This window comes from Camelus ferus, chromosome 3 (assembly GCF_009834535.1).
Source record: "Camelus ferus isolate YT-003-E chromosome 3, BCGSAC_Cfer_1.0, whole genome shotgun sequence".
In the NCBI taxonomy this organism is placed as follows: domain Eukaryota; kingdom Metazoa; phylum Chordata; class Mammalia; order Artiodactyla; family Camelidae; genus Camelus; species Camelus ferus.
In genome coordinates, this window is record NC_045698.1 from 103,554,026 (window position 1) to 103,574,170 (window position 20,145).

General features: G+C 43.5%; 1 protein-coding gene across 2 annotated transcripts in view; it reads left to right on the forward strand.

The window, feature by feature from the left end:
* Positions 1 to 14,299, forward strand: part of STK32A (serine/threonine kinase 32A) — a 112,118-nt gene extending 97,819 nt beyond the window's left edge. Inside the window, exons 9-13 of one of the 2 annotated variants that reach the window (XM_032477048.1) lie at positions 3,895 to 4,011; positions 6,376 to 6,450; positions 7,788 to 7,916; positions 13,624 to 13,688; positions 14,061 to 14,299. In XM_032477048.1, coding sequence (XP_032332939.1) covers positions 3,895 to 4,011; positions 6,376 to 6,450; positions 7,788 to 7,916; positions 13,624 to 13,688; positions 14,061 to 14,154 — 480 coding nt within the window. In that variant the 3' untranslated portion in view covers positions 14,155 to 14,299. Of the gene's footprint in view, positions 1 to 3,894; positions 4,012 to 6,324; positions 6,451 to 7,787; positions 7,917 to 13,623; positions 13,689 to 14,060 lie in introns of both variants that reach the window. The other variant, XM_032477047.1, reaches the window with a different exon arrangement.
* The last annotated feature ends 5,846 nt before the right edge of the window (positions 14,300 to 20,145 follow it).

The window sequence follows — 20,145 nt, forward strand, 5'->3', positions numbered from 1 at the left end:
TCAATCCCCAGTACCTCCATTAAAAAAAAAATGATTAATAAGTAGACCTAGTTACCTCCCCCTGCAAATAAAAACAAACAAACCTGTGTTTAAAAAAAAAAAAGAAATTAAACCCTCCTTTGATCTTCCAGTCTCATCATTCCAGAATGAACAGCTTGCTGTATTCACTTCTGAACCTTTTCTGTTTTATGAGAATAATCTATTTTCACATACACGCACATATATAGTATTATTGTTGTTGTTTCAGAAAAAAATAGACGTGTGCTCTACCTTTCTGTTGTGATTTTTTTTTCACTTAAGATAAAATGTAGAACTTTCTACATCGAATACCTAAATCTATTTTATTTTTTAGGATTAAATCCATTTCGCAAATTTATTACCCTTGTAAATTCTTCCAGGTATATCAATTTTTAAGTTTTTCTCTCCTTTGTATTACTAGACTGTGCATTTATTAAAGGTGAAGCAAGTGTTTTATACAGTTGAGTATCAGCCACAGTATTTAACTTTAAATGGGTACCTAACAGATGCAGGTTGAAAGTATGGAGGAGCAAGTCACTGCAAATCAATTCTGACACATTCCAGCAACGACTCACCAGCGAGGCTGCACATAATTATGTTTCAAAATATAGCCAATCAGAAGAAATGAAATGCAGGTATTTAGTTACAACCATCAACACAACTAAACTACAGAAGAAGGGTGCTAAACAGTAATTGCCTCCAAATTTACAAATTGTTAATTTACAGAAAAATACATGCTTTCAAGGGAAATGTGCCTGGAACATCCCTGTGGTCTCTGAGCTTGGCTGTGGTCTTGATGAATGGGTCCCTTAGCCCTGACACTGCTGTCATCCCTCTTGTCCCAGCACTCATCGCCACTGTAAAGGCAAGGTCCACATCGTCTCTAGTTCTGTATTATCCATATTAGCTTCTGATAGGTACATGTTGTTTTGCACTAATTGTACACCTTTAGGTGCAACTCTTTTGCTTCTGTACCCCTGAAATAAGGCTGTTACCACAACACCTCACTTTGTCCTGGCTAACATTTTACTTTTTCCACCTTGTTTATTCTTTATATTCTCATTCTTCATGTATACACTGCCCTAGAATTATTTGATATATCCTGTCATTGCACACTATGGTTTTTCTTTATAGCATGTATTCCATGCGTGTTTGTGTCCGTGTGTCCATGTCCAGTCTCTGTAACTATTCACGGTCTCACTGAGTGAACTATAGGTGCTACCAGTGTAGAAGCCCCATCTCTCTTGTCTTCATTGCATCCTCAATGCCAAGCAGAGGTACTGGACCGTCGCAGGCATTCCATAAATATTCAGTAAATGAACAAATATACAGTGGTGGTTGTGGATGACTTAACATAGATTTTAAATTTTAGAACTAGAAAAATAAGTTATTGCACAGGACAAAGGCAAGTTGACAGATGATGAGCATTTAAAATGTATATTAAATTCAGTCATATGGCCTTCTAAAGTAAATGAAAAAAAAAACACAACATGCTGAAGCCATTTGCTTGTGGCATTCATTAGTTCATTTAGTGGTTTATCGAAGCATTTTGCGTTTTTAGATGTCTCAGAGGCAGGTTTAGAAACATCAGGGAATTAAAGAAGTAAATTTGAAAAAAAGAAAAAAAAATGTGTGCCCTCACCTGTAACCTCAGAAGCTTGAGTGTGCCAAACCGGCCCAAGCTCTTAATGGTAAACACGCAGTGAACCACACATGGTGACCCACGGCGCCCTTCAGCCAGCTAACAGTCAGTAACACTGCGGATGCTGACAGTGCACCTAGGACGCTGAGTTACGAGGGTTACTTCTCCTGTATCGTTACTGAGACAAATGAATTAACTATGGTCCTTCGTTCGGTCTTGAAGGAAGTAAATATATGGTGAGTGATTTTAGACCTTGCATAAAATAATGAAATTTGGCCAGTCTCCTTTTCGGGAGTCAGCCTCTCGCACTTCCTGGTTCCCTGAGCAGCTGCTGCTGCCATACTATGTGCAGAGTTAAGCCTTCCTTCACATCAGCCTGACTCATGACTCATCTTGCTGTTCGCTATTTACATTTATATCCACCATCATTTTTACCCTTCTGTCAATAATGATAAAAATCTCTCCAGTATATTAGCCACTCTACTGAGAACTGTACATGTATGTGTCATTTAATTTTCCCAACAATCTCCTAAGGCAGTTTATTTTTACAGATGAAGTAGCTTCATCTTACAGATGGAGGAACTGAAACTCAAACTGAGTGATCCAGCATTCTAAGTGAAGAAATACCAGAAAGAAAAACATCATATGATATCACTCATATGTGGAATCTAAAAAGTGAAGACACTAATGAACTCATCTACAAAACAGAAACAGACCCACAGACATAGCAAACTTATGGTTACCTGGGGGAAAGGGAGTGGGAAGAGATAAATTGGGAGTTCAAGATTTTCAGATACTAACCACTATATATAAATTAGATAAACACCAAGTTTCTACTGTATAGCACAGGGAACTATATTCAATATCTTGTTAGTAACTTATAAAGAAAAATAATATATGTACATATATGTATGACTGAAACATTATGCTGTACATCAGAAACTGACACAACATTGTAAACTGACTATATTTCAATGAAAAAAGAAAAGAAAATGATAACAAACAAAAAACCAAATGGAGTGGCCCAGGTTAGCACTCAAAAGTCTTTTGCCTCCAGAGCTCAAACACTTAATTACATTATATCACCTTTTAATACTGATCTACAACAAGGGAAAAAATGTAACTCCTCCATTTCTTCCAATTTAGTTCATTGGTCCACAATCATTTATTAAGTATCTTGAAAGATCCAGGCTCTTGATAAATGCTCATATCCATGTTAACTGTCTTATTGTTGGTTAATCTAATATTAAAATTTTTTTCATTCAACAAACACGTAATGAGAGCTTACTAGGTGCTAGGTCCCGCAGGCATGTATGGAATAATCTGTGGCATTAAGTAGTTCACAGTTCACATACAGAGAGACAATTCCAACGCGAGTACTTAGAAAAACAGAAATTAACACAGGTAAAGGCTGCCCTCTAGTGGATGTCTGTGAAAACTATAACAAAGCCACCAGTTGTTTGTTTTTGCTTTCTTTTCTCCAAAATTAAAAGAAGAACCTGGTTCTTTCAGAAATAAAAATACTTTTGCCTCATCATAAAAGTCTCCACCCTACTCCATAGAACTGGGAATTTATGGATTAGGTTTGAAGTTTTCTGGGTACCCTTCAATCCCGAACTTGGTAAAAAAAAAGTGTATATGGTAAAACTCTGGATCTCTTTATAAACAACACTTAAATAACATTTTTAAAAACTTCCATTTACTGAGCATTAGTCCAATATTTTATGTGAATACTTATATAAGCTACCCTACAAAACAGTTCCAAATTGGCATCTCAGGGTGGATTTAGCCCATAGGAATGCTTCCTTTGACACAGAGGAATTACCAACTTTTAAAATTCTGAGATTTCACAAGAAACTATAGATCTCTGGTACCCTATTTATAAAGTAGGAAGTCTGGAAACAGTGGACTGCATTTGCATATGGCAACACAAACACCACAATCAACTGAAAGGAATTTGAAAATATTGACAATCCATCAATACAAGCGCATAGATACTGAGAACAGATTGGTGGTTGCCAGAAACGGGGTGAGGGGTGGGATGGGAGGTGGTATGAATGGTTGAACTGTTTTTGTTTAAATAAATTGAATTGTTCTTTGAGAAAAAAATGAAAATGACATTGAGATTTTACTGGTTGAAAACCAGCTTGGAAACATTTGCAAAGCACAATTTTTTTCTTTTCCCCTATGAAAATGAAGCCTCCTATTTCGTTTCACTTCTTTTCCCCCTTAAGAGACCGTATCATATTCGCTCCAGCACTTCCAGCAAGGAAATTGCACACCTGTTTGAGACGGCTCTTGTGACTTACCCTTCTGCCTGGTCACAGGAAATGGTGTCACTTCTTAAAAAGGTAAGAAGGAAGATTGCAGGACAAAAGGAAGTGATTAAAATACAGACACGTGTGCTCTGGTTTGAGGTTAGAAGTTAAGGTGCAATATTGGAAGCCGTCATGATAATATACGTGTCCAGAGTGGGCTGTGCCGCTAACAGCTTTCAAACGCATGACTTCATTAAGGCAAGGCCCGTGTCCTCCTGTAAGTCCCAAAGACATCTCAAACTCCACTTGCCCAAAATGGAGTTCTTGAACTGTCTGTATTTCCTGGACTTTCTCCACTGTTCCCTCTTTCGGTGACTGACCTTTCCATCCACTCACTTACACGAGCCAGAGCCAGAAACCATTCCTCACCACCACGTTCATAGCTGACCTTTTAAATATCTTTTGACATTGTCACTTCTCTCCACCTCCACTGCTACTGTCCCAGTCCTCCTGCATTCAAGTCTTGCCTTATAACTGGTTTGCCCCTGCACACTTTTACACACTCCATAAACACAGGGATCTGTTCAAAGCAAAGTTCATTGTCTTTGTGTTGTTCTTAGAATACAGATCAAAATAATTTATATAGTATAAAAGTTCTAACTACCTGTCAAGTCTTATTTTGGACTTTTGTCCCCCCTTTGACTATAAATAAACTGTTTTGCCCTATCTTTCCTCTTCTCTTTCCCCTCCCCAACCCCAACTTCATTCATCAGTCTCTCACCACAGGGCCTTTGCACATGCTAGTCTCTCTGCCTCAAACAGTGCTCCCATTCCCCAGCTCTTCCAGCTCTTCCAACTCCCTCCCTTAGATCAGTACTATTCAGTGTGATTTACTGACTGGTCAGGTCCACAAACTACTTCCCAGAGCTCCATGGCCAGAAGAGGAATTGAGAGAAGCACAGAAAACTTCTGTAGAATTTGATGCTGCTGAGACCTCAAAGCACGTCTCCTTGAACAGTGTACAAGCCTATATAGGTTGATGTCAAACCCCAAAAACAAGTTGCACACAGTGTGGAGTTCCAGACTAGCTATGCACAGTAAGACCATGTATTATTTTCAGTGGGTTGGAAATCAAAACAAACAAAGAGAAATACCTAGCCCTTCTGCATAGTTTGAGAAACACAGTTTTAGATCTCAGCTCAAATATCACATCCCCGGAGAGCCTCCCTCTCTCGTTAGCCCATGTAGCGCAATCTTCATCGTATTTTTCAGTTTGAACTTCTGTATTGCACATGTGTGCTTCTTGGGCTAATGACCGTTGTTCTCTAAGCTGCGCAGGGGAGGGCCCACGTCTGACTTGTTCACCAAGGTATCCTCAGCATCCAGCCCAGAGCCTGACAGGTGGTAGCATTTGATATTTGAATTAACGAGGTCCAGCGTTTCCATCAAATTTTCAAGGTTCAACAGAATGATTAAGGACAATGGTAGCAAGAGCTCAGTCATGTGTATTGAATGATTATGTGAAAGAAAGAATAAGGAGCCCAAGAGGATGGGCGTGGCTTTTTTCTGAAGAGAGAAAATCTGCACAGGTTGTTGTCAGTCAAAGAAAAACACTTTGGGGGCTAAGGATTCAAAGCCTGTGTCCCTTGTCTGTGGGTCAAGTGTCCTGTTTTGGAATAGAGGTATTGCTGTTGGTGATATCAAGGCTAAAGAATAGGGGGTCATTTTCCATAAGCAAATTTTCCTTAGTTTCAACACAGCCCTCTTCCCCCAAGAGTATATACCCTGATGACCCACAGTTGTCACCCCCAAGCCCATTCTCAAGTGGAACTAGTATTTCCCATTTGAGTGATATATTCTATTGGTCTTGGCTCTGGGGTGGTTAAGGGAGAAAAAAAAATCTAATCCTAGTTCCTAAAACCCAGAACTAGAGCAATAACCTTAGTTACATCTTATCTGTGTCAACCCCAGTATATTTTGATTAGCTGTAAAAACAGCTACAATTTTTAGTGTGAAATGAATTTCATTTGTAAAAACCAATGCACATTTTCCACCTAATAACAACAGACCTCTTCATCACTTTATGGACATGGCCTCATTTAATCCTAGCCAAGCCTTATGAAATAGAGAACAGACCTGCCCATCATTAGTAAGTAGAGGAATCAGGAAACAAAGGCAGGTTTGACTCAGTAGAACAAGCTGTTTTCACTCGCCACGTTGCAAAACCCAACTTACGGTTCATTCTGACCATTTGTCATCTGTGTAACTTGTTTATGCAGCTGGGGAAGGAGAATGCTGCCTTATATCCTCCAATCCTACACTTGAAAATATGTGTAGGGAGTCTAAGATTTTTTTGTCCTCTAACTTTTGACCTTCCTCATGACCTTGTTGGTATTCCATCGGCAGCTTCTGGAACTGAATCCAGACCAACGGTTTTCTCACTTGTCTGACATTCAGAATTTCCCGTACATGAGTGATGTGAAGTGGGACGCAGTTTTGCAGAAGAGGCTCATTCCAGGATTTACTCCTAACGTAAGTCAACCCTAACAAATCCATAGTAGCTCGCATCCAACTCATATTACTCTGTGTGCAGATATACACGTGGTCTCGTTAGATAAGGACGCAGGTGTTGTAAGACAGCCCAGATTCCCATTTTACAGGTGAGAAAACTGAGGCACACACAGGGCAAACTGGCCACCAAACGTCACCCAGCTATCAAGCGGCCGAGCTGGGACGCTAGTGCAGGGCTGTGTCGGGAGTGCTGGCTCCTTAGACCTTTTGCGGCTTACTTTCACTGGACAGAAGCCCTAATTCTACAAATAGTCATTTCCAGAAATCTGCTAATTACAGAAAAAAAGTTTTCTCTGATTCCCAAGATGTAGAAATTGGTATCCGTGGAGTTCTGGGAGTATCCAAGGACTGGAAGCTGTTGGGATTGGGGTGAGGTATTTATTTCTACCATTCACCCCTCTACCTCTGGTAGGTCTATGCCAGGAACTATATTCACTATGACTAATAGCCAAAGGGAAGTAATTCCCACTGGAGGTACTTGGCCAAGAAACATTTGTGGCTTCCCGCAGCCCACTGGTAAAACCAGATCCAGAAGTTCCCTCCAACGGGCCAAGTGAGACCTCTAGCTCCTCTCTCCCTACAGCCTGATTCCACGCGTTCCGTTGTAGGAAGACTGGCAGAATGATGAGCTCTTAGACAATTCAGTTTTCTGTTCTTAAGCCCAAGCCAGGAGTCTGCTGTGGGTGTGATCCTTCACGTGCCAAGAGCAGAGGGAGATGCTGTGACAGGTGGAGAGAAAGCAGCGGGGAGGAATTAGGGGTGAGCATGTGGCACAGCGGGGGGGGGTCTCACCTGGCCACTCTGCCATGAGCCATCCATCAGTACGGCCTCGAGAGACCTTTTCCGTGTGATTCTGACTGACTTGTGAATCTGAATTATCTGGGGAGCTTATTAAACATGCAGTCTCCTGGCCCTGGTGTTCGGAAGCACTGATTCTGGAGGTCTGGTTGGGGAACTGGGAATTTGAGCAAACAACTCGGGAGATTCTGATCCACCGTTGAAGCCACTTGGAGAAACATGGCCCCAAAGTTCAAACTTTAGAAAAGTAATTATAACTTGATCTTCTTTCTAACTCACGAAGGGCTTCTTGAGAGTTCAGAAAAATAAACAGATTACAAAATCAAAGAACATGAAAAACAATGCTGGCAGTAAATTATCAAAAACTTCGAGTGGGAATCCCAGCTTGTTATTCTTGGACTGCCCCCGCAGGACTCAGGGTTAGTCTCCATACTCGGTCGAGCTTTATTTTTAGAAAGATGCAGGAATCTAAAGAGCGAGCCAACCTGTCTTCCTTGCAGAAAGGCAGGCTGAACTGCGACCCCACCTTTGAACTCGAAGAAATGATTTTGGAGTCCAAGCCTCTGCACAAGAAGAAGAAGCGCCTGGCCAAGAAGGAGAAGGAGATGCGGAAATGTGACTCCTCCCAGGTAAGCAGACCTCTCGGACTCAGGGTCCTGGGGCTCTTCATGGCCGCTGCATTTCATTGGGGGAGCTTCTGGTGGGAGGTCATCCCAGCACCTTGATTTTGCTGCTTTGGGAATCTGAGGAGGGGTTGGACACCCCCGCTTCTGAAAGGGCAGCTCTGTGGGCCTCCAGCAATATTGCAAGCCTGAACCTTCCCCCCCAGATCTCTGCCATTAACTTGATTCACTTGTTGTCCTCTCCTTTAAAATTTGCCGTCTCCTAGGAGAGATTCTAATTGGCCAAGCCTGGGCCAGGTGACCACCCCTAGAAGGGCGGGCAGTGGGCGGGTCCCAGAGTACAGGCAGGGCTGTTTTAGGCCCCCGCCCATCAAGGAGTCACCGGGAGCAGCCAGCCCTAGAGGGAGTGTCTGGTCTTTGCCAGAAGCAAAATCTTGTGCTATATATTCACCAAAATACGGAATTCTCAACGTGGTTGAGCACTACTGCTGGATCTCAGGCTGATTCAAATTAATTTTGTAACTGGTGATATTATTCTCTATCAGTTAAAGATCTCAGATTTTAGTATAGTAACTCGCAGGGACTCAGCAGGATTTTATACATGTGGTTCTATGTATTATAATGATGGTGAAGGAATAAATATCCACTTGGCTGCTAACGGTCATCCATTAATCCACATTGTCATCCACCCACCTCCGTACCCACTCAGCGAACGATCATCTATCCCTCCCTCCCTCCATACATTTATTTAGGCTACTTTTATTGAATCCCTGTTATCTGCCGCATTGTGTGCTCAACGCTGAAAATAGATAAAGGTGCGATGTAATTCCTGCATTCAGTGACATCTCTGTTCTGGAAGAACGCATACTCTTGTGATGAAAATAGCTGTGCAAACAAATGTGAATCTTCACTGTCCCCAGTTTCTCTAGTCCTCAGGGGCCACTGTGCCCTTTAATGGTCAAGTAACCAACGTCCACATCCTGCTTGTCCACAGAACTGGCCTCTTGACAGATTCCCACCCATAAGTGTTTCCTAGGGCCCTCCGAGGAATGCTTAGCTGCGCCACAAACCCCTCTTGCCTGTTGTTTTTTACTTCAACCCTCTTCCTGCTAATGATCTGTTCTTCATACCATAACCAGCTGGCTTCTCCAGGCCCACGCCTCCGGAGAGCTTGCCTGTCCTCACTCCTCTACTAACAGGCCCCCACATGTAGAGACAGACACTGTCTGTATTGTAAGTTTTCTGAAGTGTTAGAGATGAGAGCAATTTGTAACTTTTTGCCATGCCTACCGTGTTCCGCGTGGTCTGTCTGCCTCTCCCGGCACCATCCTTGTACTCGACCATTCTTGACTCACTCAGATCTCTCCAGCCACACTGGCCCTGCAGGTGTCCGACCCTCAAGCACTGCAAGTCTTGTCCTTCTTCAGGGCACTTGTTCTACTCTTTTCCTGAAAGGTTCTCCTCTTGGATTTTCAGTTAGGGGTTTCCTCCCTTCCTTAAATGCCACCGTAGCGAAGATGAGGTCCCCTCACCATCTTTCTCCTTCTCAGCCCTTATTTTTTATTCCTTTGCAACATTAACACGGTTTATAAATGTTTTATTTATATGTTTGTTTATGTTTCTTTTTCTGGCCCACTGAAGTGAACGCTTCTTGTGGATGAGGACCAGGTCCGTCTTACCCACATTGCCTTCATGGTACCCCAAGAGTGCCTCTAATACAGTAGAGGCTCAACAAGTCTTTGATCAATTCATTAAAAGAAGAAAAGTTTAAAACTAAACAGTGTCGACTGGTCAACTGGTCATTGCTGATCTTAGAATTACAAAATCAAGTTCCACCCATGGGACATCTCCCTTTGGTCCTCCACCGTCCTAGTTCCAACCTGCATCCAGCCACCCGGTTTTGGGGCAAACTCCCTCCCCTGCTGGAAAAGGCCATGAGCCACTGACCCACAGTACAGAACCCCCAGAATTTTCTAATACTAAGCAAAAGAAAAAAAGCAGTTTCCTCTTCCTCCCAGGTCTCATATCAACTTCAGAATCACTCACCAAGCAGCAGCTCTGCCCATGACATAGAGGTCTTTACATACTTAATCAGAGTTTACATCCTCTTAATCTTTTTGCTTGTTTCATCTTGTTTGTAACTTTTTTTATCATGGTAAAATATGCATAACCATTTTTAAGTTGTTTCTTTCTTGATTCAGTGTTTGTTTGGTTGCTATAAACCTTTGATTGCTTTCCAGAGTTCTGACGATGTTGGCTGTGACAGTTTCTGCTTGAATTTGTCTGTTTCAGTTGAGGGGTGGGAGCCCAGAGCTGCCTATGCCACCATTTTACTCCAATTTCTCCTAATCTTAGAGCCTCAGTTTAAAAATAAAAGATTTTGCTTCAAAACAAAGAGTTAGTCTTCCCCCAAAGAAGCATCAGAAAGATGGTGAATCTCAAAACAGCACTTTCTCTCTACTCAAGGATTTTAAAATGTGAGGGTCAGTCTTAGCAAGTGATTATATTATTATCATGTTTATTCATTCATTTGAGTCTGGGGGTGTGGCCTGGGCAGCAGGATTTTTAAGCATTCTTCAGGTGTGCCACTCAGGTTACCACCCAAAGCTGTAGAATCCAGCATGTGATTAAATTGAGTAAAAGCTAAGGTTCTCCTTTCCCCTGTGTCTCGGTTTCCTCAGTTATAAAACGGAGTTAGTATTAGTACCTACTTCATAGACTGATCTGAGTCAATTAGAACATGTAACGTGTCTGCCAAAACTTAGCTGCTTTATGTTTTACTTTTCCACTCTACTTCCTCCTTTTCTTTAATGGCATGATTTCTGTACGGCAAACTACACGTATTTCAGATGTGCAACGGGATGCATTTTGATAGAGGTACACACCCACGGAGCCACCACCACAATCAAGATAGCTAACGTTTCCACCTCCGCCCTGACCTCTAACTTCATTCTTCTCTGTGGCTTTTGTTCATGCTCACCGTAGATGTCTCTGTTGTTTTTTTGCTTCCAGAATATTCTCCACTTTAATCCCTCTCGGCTTGTCAACCCCTTTAAAGAACCAAAAAGACTGGCACACCACCCAGTCTGCCTGCTGTAGGAGCAAATGCTCTAAGTCCTCTGTTTCTGCCTCCCGAGATCTCCCCCTGCTCTCAACCCGTCAGACATTTCTGAAGCCATCTCCACTGATACCAGTCTGATCACTGTTTTCTCTCTCATCCCTGAAACACACATTCTAAGATTTTTAACCAACACTTCCCTTCTTAGTCACAGAAGAACCACTAGTTCCCCCATCCTGTTTGCTCTCACTCCTGCCCTCACACCCTGTTTCTGGCCACTCCTGTTGACTAGTCCGTGGAGCTGGGCTTCTTACACTTTTCCACCCAAAGGAGAGGAAACAGAACGTGTTGCCTGTGAGCCCTTCGGGGCCCGGGGCGGGGCTCGTGGGGTCTGCAGTTCCGTGTCACAGCCTCGTCTCTGAGTGTGCCTTTCACGTCTTTGTTTAAATAAAACAGAGTTCTGTGACACAGGAAAAACACATGTGGGCATCTGCATTTTATTTGACTATCATCGTGATTTTTAATGTTAAAATATTTTAAATGTTAATATTTTAAATATTTTTCATGTTATAGTTTATATAACATTTTATGTTTATATATGTATATACTTATATATGTTTATATTATATACATATTTTATGTATTTCTAAAATGTATAGAAATACATATATAATGTGTACATAAACACAGGTATATAAAATATATAAACACAAAATATTATATAAGTATGTTAAAAATTGTATATTTTCTTTTTGTGCAATATTTTAATGTTAAACATTTTTTTCTAAATACAAAAAAAAATAGAAACAAAAGAAGAAAATAATATTTTTTTCTAAAATCTTGGTGTAAAGTTGCTGCTCCAAGAAGCTCTATCAGATCGTGTCTACCCTGTAGCTTCGTGTCCCCGTGGCTAATCCTGGAAACGCTCAGGGTTCCGAGTACCCCAGCTGGGGGTAAGAGTGAGGTGTAGAATCTTCCTTCTTTTGTTTTGCTCCCCTCCCCTCTTCTCTGAAATTCCTTCTCTTTTTTTTTAGTTTATTCTCCTGTCCCTTAAATGTTTGTTCAGGAAAAGAAAAAAAACTCTCCAGTACTTGAGGACTTAGGATTTTCAAATTCCTGGATTTAAAACCCAAATGAATGAATGATTTTCCCCCCCTAGAGAAGAGTGGCATTCATCAGAAGTAATTTGGGAGTATTCTGTTGTGGACTTTTCAAACACTTGGTCTGGGCTGACATTGTCCTGGGCCTGATGATTGTCATCCTTTTTCTTTGAGGTTAAACTTTCTCATTATGACAGAAAAGTCATCAAAAGATATTGACAGCCAGGCAGCGAAGTGTCAAAGCTAATGCTTTGCAAATCAATGAGAAAGTCACCAATGAAGAAGGCTGCTCTCTGCAACTGAAGTGTAGTTAATCGACCCCAGTGCAGCTGTTGAGGGGAACGTTCCAGCAGAATTCAGTGTGAAGACACATTTGTAGGATATTCATTAAATCCAAGTTTGTTGTTGTTGTTGAACCCAAGTTTGTGTGCTGGATGCAGAGTGAAGCCAAACCAACCTAAGCATCAGAGTTGGGAGCAGAGAAAGTTTAATACACGGGCCAAGCAAGGAGAACGGGCCACTTGTACTCAAAAGACCCAAGCTCCCTGATGGCATTCAGGCAAGAGTTGAATGGTTGAAGACAGGGTAAGGGGAGAGGGTCATAGGACACATGATCAGCTCCTGGACTTCCTTCTCATTGGTTGGTGGTGAGATAACAGAGTGATGTTTCAGGGATCTCAACTTTCTGGTTCCAACCAGTCTGGGGTCTAGTGCTTGTGGTCAGCACGCAGTCACCATCCTCCACTGGTGTGGGGGGGGGGTGTCTTAGTTTCTGCAGAACAACTCAAAGGTATGCATCAGGTTGTTATCTGTATCCTTGCAGAAGGACCTAGGAGTCCTGTGACTCTGTCACCCTAACTGTTAACAGCTTAAGCCTGCCCTTTGGAATTTGAGGAAGGCCTAGGAGACTAAAGCCTTTTTTTTTTTTTTTTTTTTTTTCCTACAAACAAGAAACTGGGGACAGAGGGACTTTTGGACCTGGGAAAGCCCCACAGGGTCCTGCTCAGATTCAGTCCCTCTTTCTCTTTGATACCCTCAATCCTGAGGGGAACAGGGGCAGGACAAGAAAAGGGACTAAAGTTTGGATAGAGAGGTTAACCATACATTTGGCAGGGGAACTCGGTTTTAGGGGACTTGGTTTCAGAACGCCCAAACCTTTCACATGAGGGCCTGGAGATGAGAAGCAAGTAGGTGGCCAACTCCGTAAACCCTGGTCCCCACCTGCCTTGAAGCTGTGGTTTCTTCTCGGGCTCAACAGCTAAAAGACATTAAGTTGAGAAGCCCTGACCCTGGTCTTCCTTGCTGCCTCACTGTGGGGAGCAGAGAGCTGACATATCTTCTCCTCGGTTTCTTTCCTGTTATTTGCCCCTCTGTTAATCTGGTTGGGGTCTCCCTCCTGCAGTAAACTTTCAGATACCATCCACGCACAAGATACATTGGTCTTCATCGGTTGGGCCACTCAGTTAACAGACATTCAATAGGTGATTGGCTGTTTGGCGGTCTTTATGGTCTGCTAGCTATACCTCTTTCCTTCTTTCCAATGTTCACCTGGAAGACGTGCGCTCTTCAAAAGCACCTCGAATCTGTCCAGAAGGAGTTCATCATTTTCAACAGAGAAAAGTAAGTGACTCACAGAAGAAGAGCTGCTCAGCCGATGATGGAGTGTTTCAGCCAGATTTTACTTGCAAAGCTTTAATGTATTTTTTATTCTTTCTCATCACAAAAATGATGCAGAAAATCTGGAAAATTCAGAAACCTTTTCTTGTAAGAGATTTCAAAAATTGTAACAGATAAAATAGCTTGGCTTCAGGTTTCTGTTGATGGGAAGGGCAGAAGAATGGGGAATTACAAATATTTAAAATCAGTGTTTTTTAAGGTTACCCTGGCTCATGCCTCTTTATAAATTGCTGGGCTTAATGCTGTCATTTCAAAAGCTTGTATCTTTTTTACTTCAGTGAATAAACCCACCTTATTTTTTTTTTTCCTTTTAAGAGTAAAAAGGGATTTTAATAAAAGACAAGCAAATGTAGCCTTGGAACAAACCAAAGACCCCCAGGAAGAGGATGGCTGGAATAACCACCTGTGAAGTCAACATCTTCTTCTTGGGACATTTCCTGGCACCTTGGGCCAGGAGCTTCTGATTTCCACGTCAGGAGGAGCTGACAGTAATTCTCACCTCTCCACACCTCACACACCTGAGACACTGAATGAATACCTTTGGAAGGGGGCAGCGGGATACAGTGACGAGTCCCTGGGCTCCTGGGAACTCGTGTCTCCACTGTGTGACCTTGAGCAAGTCACTGAACTGCTTTCTCTGCTTCAGTTTATTCCTCTGACATGAGAGGTTAAAACTAGAGCTCGACTCTGACTTCTACTCCCATCATCCTGTTCTTCTAAACAGCCTTTGTTTTTATTTTGAAAGGAAGATTTGGATGTAGATTTATTTTTCCACTCCTTTGAATTACACTGTGACAAATGGACAGAGGTGGGTGATGGGGCAAGGCTCTTCAGAGCTAGAAAACTTCACAGAGATCAGAATCCCCAAACCCAACTGAACAGGAGTAAGGAATCCATTCAAGGAGAAATGAGTAGGACGAGATTAGCAGTGACACAGATTTTTGAGGACCTTCCAGTCGTGTGCTGGGGTCAGGACACCACAGCAGCTTGTATCAGCTCATAAAGAGCCGGCCATGCACATCTGTTCCAGTTCCCTGCACAGGGATATGAAGTGGGGAGGCTGAAATTGGTGACGGCGGAAGTATTTATACCACGGAAACTGACATGCTACCAATCAGGGCTTTTTTCTTTCCCCTTCTGAGCAAGCCAGTTGTGGAATATTTATTAGCACACCATTTGCCTTCTTCTAGAAGCATGTTTCTTGAGAGCTAGTTGTCCCCTTAAGACTGTCAGAGACCTGTGTCTGGAGAGGATCAGAAAAGAATATCACCACGCTGAAAGCATGGCCGCCCTGTAGTACACCGAGGGTGTACCTTACCCAGGAGTTACAGTCTAAGTTAGAGCATGAGGGGAATTTGGGACCATAGTAAAATTTACCCTTGAAAAATCCTTTTAATTATACATAACATAGAGTGAGTATCTTTTCTGAAAGAAGCCCAGTATCACGAGACCCTTGGCTAATGAAATGGGTCATTTTGGGGGGTTCGTTATGTCTTTAATGTATGGTCTCATTTTTGGCTGACTCCAGGTGAACTAAAATGATGAAGAGATTGTACACACTTACAGAGACTGGACCCATACCTGGAACCACGGATTCCGCACACCTCTGAGAGGTCCAAGGTCATGGAGGCTGACTAAGGGAGCAGCAGTACTGACTTGCACTTACGACGAGGGTGGCGGGCAGGATTGCTTATTTAAAATCGGCTTGATATTCACTCTTTTTCTTTCTGTTTTATTTATGTATTTGCTGAACACAAAGTTTAATTCACCCAAGTGAGGCATGTTCACTCCACTCCCCTGATGCCCAGATCTTTGCAGAGAAACTCTTCTTGGCAACCTGCAGGTGCTGCTGAGTGGTCCAGAATGAACGGGGACAAGGAGGGGCTGACTCTTGGCCACTCAGATCACCTCACCTCATCCTTACTTATGCAGAGGACGGGCCTCACCGAGATGGCAGTCAGCTGGCAACACAGGAGACCAGACTGGCACCCAGTTGAGAAACCAGCCAGGTGGAAATGGGCAGAAGTAACAGAAGCGGCCGCCAGCTACAAAGGACTTTCCCAGAAGGGAGGTTGCAGTGGGGCAACCAAAAAGGGGGAGAAAACCAGTGCGGAACTTTAACTCAGCATTTATGGTTTTCTCCTCGCTCAACTCATAGGCCCAGAGCTTCTGGCCTTGAAGAGCTGTGAAACAGTGCCTCTTTAAGAGTAACCATATTTTTGTTAAGAAGTAAACACCAGCTCTTGTGTTGTTTAATTCCTTTTCTCTACATTTCTCTTGCATTATTTGTCTGTGCTGATTTTCCTCCAAACAGTATATACTCTGACTCAATTTCCCAAAGTGGAGGGATGGGTTGAGAAGAGCTATAAGGAGGTGACCAGATCCTGCTCCGGGCTGGTAACCAGGAGTGTCAGTGGCCACTTGTGTGTTAACCAACTTCCGTCTTTCATTTGTTTCAATTCAAGCTCTGATGTGCTGTTGACTCATCGCTCCAGACAGACATCTGGCTCCTCCTCTTGCTATGACCTTGTATGTATCATCCCAAAGGAGAGACTTTAGGAAACACCCAAGTGCAGTGGGATTGGTAGGATCTCCACTGGGATGGGAGTTAATCCTCTGCTCTGTTTCACATCTCCAGTTTATAATGGGATAGGAACCCAATACAGCCTCTGTAGGTTGAATCCCTAGTTTCTACTTCCAATGACCTGCTTCTATGTCTAAGGCACCTTTACGGGTTTTCAGGAACCATGGGTGCACTGACAGAGCACAGCCTCAGAGAGAAGAGTGATTTCCAGTCCTAATCAGACCACAGACCCACAATGTGTTTGTTTCAAGTTAGAAAAGCTGCATCATTACAGCTGTCGGTGGAGAACAGCTGATTCTAAGCACCTCCCACCACTGGACATTTTGGGCAGCAGGACAAAAATTTTTCTAAAAAATAAAAGGATCCCTAAATCCTTACTGTGATTGCTAGTTGTCGAAATCAGATCCTTTGGTTAATGCTGCAACTTGGGCTAAAATTTACTACCCCGCTGGGTGGAACATAACTCACCAAGGCTTATGACAACCAAGGCTCGGGGCTAAGAATTTTAGAAAACAGGGTGGTTCTTACATCCTTTTGTCTGGTATTTCTGGAAACTCTCTCTCCTAACAGCTCCCTCCTTTACCTGTGTGGAGCATCTGAAAAGTCTGAGCAGGTTTTGAAGACCAGGAGCTTCCTGGTTCAAATGCTCTGGCGCTGCAGTGGGGCCGCCCACCCCCGCGCATTCACAGGGACTGCAAATGGGTGGTGGGGTGGCCCTGGGACCCTGACCATGACCCAAACTCCATGGAAGGTAATACTCTGCGAATGGCCTCCAGCCCAGATGGCAGCACTGGTTTTAGCCGAGGGCATTGCTGGGGCAGGAATCAATGTCAAACTGCACACAGCATTGCTCAATTAATTAGAGTAATTTAACTACTGAGTGGTTAGGCTGCTTCTGATGGGACAGAAACAACTAGACTATCGTCATGGTTTTTCTAGACTGTACGGATGAATAATTAACACGGGGAGAAAGAGTGGGTCACAGAGCTCACAGGGACTAGTGTTGCTGCTTTTGGCTGATGCAGTAATGCGACGGCTTTAATGCTTCAAAAGCTGAATGAAAAGCACGAAGAACACAGCTGAGTTGTTTTGGTGTTTGCATTCTGTCGACACAAATCCCTGTTCCCTAGAAACTCTGTCTGCCTGTGATTCCTGTTTCTTACAATCTCAATGTGTCATACAAACAAAACAGTGATGTGAAAAATCCAAACTCCAGTTATGTGTGCTGTTGCGAACGGGCAGCCCTTGGATGGGAAATACGTGCTTCTGCTGAGCTGTCATTGCGCCTGCGTGTATTAAAGCGTCTTCTGTACACAGTGAGCCACTGACCCTTCTTTGTCAGCGTTTTGTGTGTGTGTGTGTGTGTAAAATCATGTCCCCTAGGGGTAGGGTTATGGGTTCCCAAAGTCACCACTTCTTGCTGTGAAGAAGACAAGAGACAAGCTGGTGTCAACTGTTCAAGAACGCAATGCATCACAGTCCAGCTGAAACAACGTAAGAAAACTGAAATCCTGACCCCTCTAGTATTCACACCTAAGGAAGCACAGCCCAGAATCCTGGATCTGCCCTCTCACCGTGACCTGAAGGCCACGGCAGTCCACGCACCTGTTTTGCAGCACTCCGCTTTCCTAGCCCTCAACGTCTTGGTCCTGTCCTGTTTCGCGCACACAAGCAGCAGGTGGGTATTCCAAGGCCCATAACCTGGGACAGGAGGGTAACGACAGCTCTGTACTCTTGCAGCCAGAACAACTTCTTTAGGAGAGAATCAAGGGAACTTCCAACCACCTCACCGCCTCTTGGACCCACAATAGCTTAGCAGCCAGCAGGCCAGCTGAGTCTGGTGATAGGTACTTGTGGGTCTCGGGGGCTCTGAAGTCCTGCACGCTGAGTGTTTTGTTGTCCAGGTCACGTTAAGTTTCCTGTCATGTTCTCAGCGCCCTCTAGACCTCTTTCCGTTCTGAGGAATGTCAGCCCTAAGGATGTGATCTCGTTTCTGCAGGTTGCTCTGGCCCTGTCATTCCATTTCCTGCTCACGGTTGGTGTTCCCCGAGTGATAGCTTGATGGTAGCAACATTGATCCGAAAAGCTCTTTGAAACCAGACAGACCTTGTTGTTCCTATTCCATGTTCTCACTCCCCACCGGCTGCCGTGACTCAGCCCTGAATACCTCCAGACCGCAGAAGTGTGGAAGTCAACGTGTGAGATTCACCAGCTTAAAAACTGCTTCATCTCCTTGAGAGCCCTGCAGGCTGAGCTCTTTTCAAGCACTGACCACGCCCTTAACACCACGCTAACCCTAAGCAGGGCTCGGCTGCCACCCTGGTCCCGAGCAGAGAGGTGTTTCGTCCATTCTAAGTTTGAGTCACAAAAGGAGACCACGGGCCAAAGCTTATTAATCACCAAAACTGGGGTCAAACTGAAATAATTCTTCATATGCTCAGAGCAGCATCTGAGGCGGTTTCTGTGCTCCTGTACTGACAGCATTGTGCTGCCAAACCAAGGGGGGTTCACGCAGAAAAACAATTTGTCAGAAATGACCACCCCTGATCCCCTTCTCTGCCTGCCCCAAACTACATGCAGATACTTTGCTGAGCAAAGCACTCGTGCTCTGCAGGCTTGCGACTGGAGCCGTGGCCACCTGCTCTTTTTGCCTGCCCACCATCCACGTCCTCTTCTGCTGGGATCAGATTGACTTAATTTGCATTAAGAGTCCACGTGGTTCAGTGGCTCAGGGGTGGGGCATGTGCCCAGGTGTGGCCAATTAGCCCCATCTCCAGGGCCACAGCGACTAGGACAGTGGTGAGCATGTGACCAAGCTGGACCAATCAGAATCAGCCTCCTTGGCTGGCACTGCTGAGGGAGCCTCTCTCCCCCTGAAGTTGCTAAGTAGGTAAAATGCAAGCCTGGAGATGCTGATGGCCAGTTTTGCTCCTACCTGGAAAGAGCTTTCCCAAGAGCGAGGCACTTACTAAAGGCAAGCAGGGCTCAGAGATGGAAAGAAACAATGTTCTCCATCCAGCTATGCTTAAGTCTACCCAAATCTATCCCTCAAGTTCTCAGTTACACCAGACTTTAAAACACCAGACTTTAAAAAACCCTTTCCAAAAAACTGTCTTTGCCTACACGAGTCTAACATTTGCAAAGAAAAATGTCCCACATCAATTGTAACTGGATCCAGGAGTGTTAACCCCAAAAGGGTTTAGTCTTAACAGGTCTAGTGGAAAGTTTAAAAGATGATACAGAACGGTTCAGTAGTCAAAAAAAGCTTGATAACTGTGAGCTAGACAAATATTGAAAGACTTACAAAACAGATCCTTTAACTTGAGAAAATGTACTTTAAATCTCTCAGAGGAGCAGACATAGTAAATCATCCTTTTCCACACTCATTAGACTGCTTAGAAACAGTCTGCTAAAGAATATACTTTGGAACATGCTTAGTTTGAATTTTCCCAAAGTCCAGGCTTTTAGGAAGAAGCAGAAAGCACTTTAAGGAGATGACCAAAAACAAAGACTTCAGGATCTGTTCTGTACTCAACTAGATTTATCCCAAATGGCAATGATTTTTTACATCAATACTAAATTTGACGACTCATTAAAAATAATTCTAGTTATTTCCCACAGTTTCAATAATGGTCATCTAACTCTGAGGCCAAAACTCAAGCTGAACTGAAAAGACAGAAAGTCCCCAGATTTTCTCAGCGTAACTGTTTGCATCAGAGCCGCCCCTCTTACTAACCCTGTCAGTTCTGTCGTGCAACTGTCACAGTTTAGGAAGAAGGGCACGTCACACACGGAAGGAGGCTTGAGGACGACAGC